The sequence below is a fragment of the Populus euphratica genome, unplaced genomic scaffold, assembly GCF_000495115.2.
Source record: "Populus euphratica unplaced genomic scaffold, PopEup_1.0 scaffold256.1, whole genome shotgun sequence".
NCBI classification, from domain to species: domain Eukaryota; kingdom Viridiplantae; phylum Streptophyta; class Magnoliopsida; order Malpighiales; family Salicaceae; genus Populus; species Populus euphratica.
In genome coordinates this window covers 466,891-469,228 of record NW_011499987.1, presented here as the reverse complement: position 1 = coordinate 469,228, position 2,338 = coordinate 466,891, and the positions used below count along the sequence as shown (strand labels likewise).

General features: G+C 39.0%; 1 protein-coding gene across 1 annotated transcript; it reads right to left on the bottom strand.

Annotated features, from left to right (window-relative positions):
* Positions 1–348: 348 nt before the first annotated feature.
* Positions 349–1,986, bottom strand: LOC105140207 (putative UPF0481 protein At3g02645). The gene has a single exon (XM_011046947.1). It carries the CDS (start codon positions 1,984–1,986, stop codon positions 349–351), a length of 1,638 nt encoding a protein of 545 aa, XP_011045249.1.
* Between the last annotated feature and the right edge of the window lie 352 nt (positions 1,987–2,338).

Sequence of the window (2,338 nt, the reverse complement as noted above, 5' to 3'; positions counted from 1 at the left end):
CGGAACTTTGTACGACTTCAGTTTCTCTTTCGGAAATGAATACAACGATGACATATTGCAGTAAATACACAAATCTTTCCTTGATCATAAATTTTAATTATCACATTAATTAATATCTATAATTATGCATCTTTCTTTATTCTCACAGAAGGAAAAAACAAAAAAATTAAACAAGGACTCGTTATTTCTTGAGGAGAAAACGTTAAAAAATGCTAACGCCTCCCACTTGTTGGCCCCGCACTGGTCTTTGAAAAAAATTAAAGTGGGAAAGACAAACACGGCCTTCCATGTCGAGCAACAACCAGTCCAGCTTGTTACGATATGGGGAATGTAGACTCCAAAGACTAGCTAGTAGTGGATACGAAACAAGCGAGCACAGTCATAAACTGAGCAAAACGCTTGCAGCGATGTTATGAGCAAGAGCAAGATGGAAGCTAACAGTGTGAGAAGCTTCCATGAACTAAATACATGCAGCTTCATGAACTTTTCAACCTTAACTTTAAATAGTCCATCATGATACTTGTTAACATCTTCAATCACCTTATCCATGAATGGAACTTTTGTCAATCTAATAGACCTGCTCATCCCATTCCATATGTTGGCCACCTCTTCATCGTTCTTCAAATGATTCAAAATAATGCCTCTTTCTCTAAGTATTTTTGCGTCCTCCTCGGTATCGATAATCCCATTCATCAATTCTGTGTAACGTGTAAAAACCATCGGACCTGATGCGTTTGATGCTTCATATGCTACCAAGTTTCTTAAGACTACATCACTATTTACATCCAAGCTAACAGTCGGGAGGTAAAATGTACATGTCTTCTTGTCAAAGTTGATGGTTGAGATGCTGCCTTTACTAGGCACAAAACGCACCCCGCATTTGGAGAGCTGAGTGACGGAAGGAATTGTGATTTCTTCAACCCGAGGTGATTGGTCAATGCTGGAACAAACACTTTGAGATTCAGAGAAAGCGTCAGGTTGTTTCGCGGATCCAAACCCAAGAACATTGGAGAGGATTGGCCAAGGCAATTTGAGTATCACTGCAACAGGTGCTGATTCTAGCAATTTTTTGAGGAACCTTGCAGGATCTATGTTTAGACTTGAAAACAGATTCCAAATCTCAATCATTAGTTGCTTCATGTAAGTAGAGCCAACTGAAGACTCTTCGTTTTCTTGTTTGGCTTTGGTATGGTCCTTAACTTCTTCAGGTATATTGACAGACTCTTCAACCTTGGGCACGATAATGTGGTACAAAAAGTCTAGCAAGTGGGCATGTTCCGAAACTCTTGCTACTGGCAATCTCACCATTGTCTTAAATGGAGAAAGCTCTACACATGATCCCATTAACATGGAATACAACATGTCGTCGGCGGATTCTAATGACAGAAATCGAAATTCTAGCACCTTCCTCAATGTGAATAGTGGAATTTGATTCTCCAACATCACTATATCTCGAAGAATTGCATTACAGCTTGATTTCCTATTGGAATATTCAAGAACATGAGGCGTTCCTGAGGAAACTTCGGATAGCATTTTAGGGCCACGGAGATCATAGACTTGTAGGAACTCAAGCAAGAATGATGCATCAATGGCCATCATCCATGCTAGAGTTTCACTGTTGAAGTGTAAGTACTTGTGGTAGCATGCACGAATCTTGGATTCGAGCTTCATTAATTGCTCAACAAGATCTCGAAATTTAAGGCTTTGAAGCCGCTTTTGACTTCTTTTTGCCGCTGATAGCTTATATCTATCCATCTCATGTAGCTCAAGACGTGAGTAATGGTATGGACCAAGTGAAAGTTGTCGTGGAGTATAAGAATCTGGGTCACTAGACATTAGGGCTTTGGGGACATTAAAAATGCATGTGGGAGTATTACTGTCATCTTCAACCTCGTCTTCGATTGTTCGACGGATTGTATTAACCCATTGCAGCTCATCGAAGATTAGGCTGGAACAAGATGACAGGGTGGGTTGGAGAGAAGACATGGTTGCTTTTGTTATAAAAAAAACTTTTCGCTAGCAAAACAGTCACGGAGCGCAGTCGTTCGGCGTCAGTACTTGTGCAGTTCAATTTGGTGGCTTCAGTGGATGGGGGGATGTATGCTTTTATATGGTTTCTCGTTCTGGGCGCAGGTTTTATTTTATTTTTTTCAATTTAGTATTTTTTTTTAGTGTGTTAACAAATTTTATGACGTCAAGCTATATAATAAATAATAGTTACATATTATATGAAAAATAGAATGAGGAAGTTAAAGAAATAAGAACGAGTAGATAGAATTTTCGATCACTTATCTCTTTTCTTTTTTTTGTGTATGTTTCTCTCCCATAATTGTAGCTA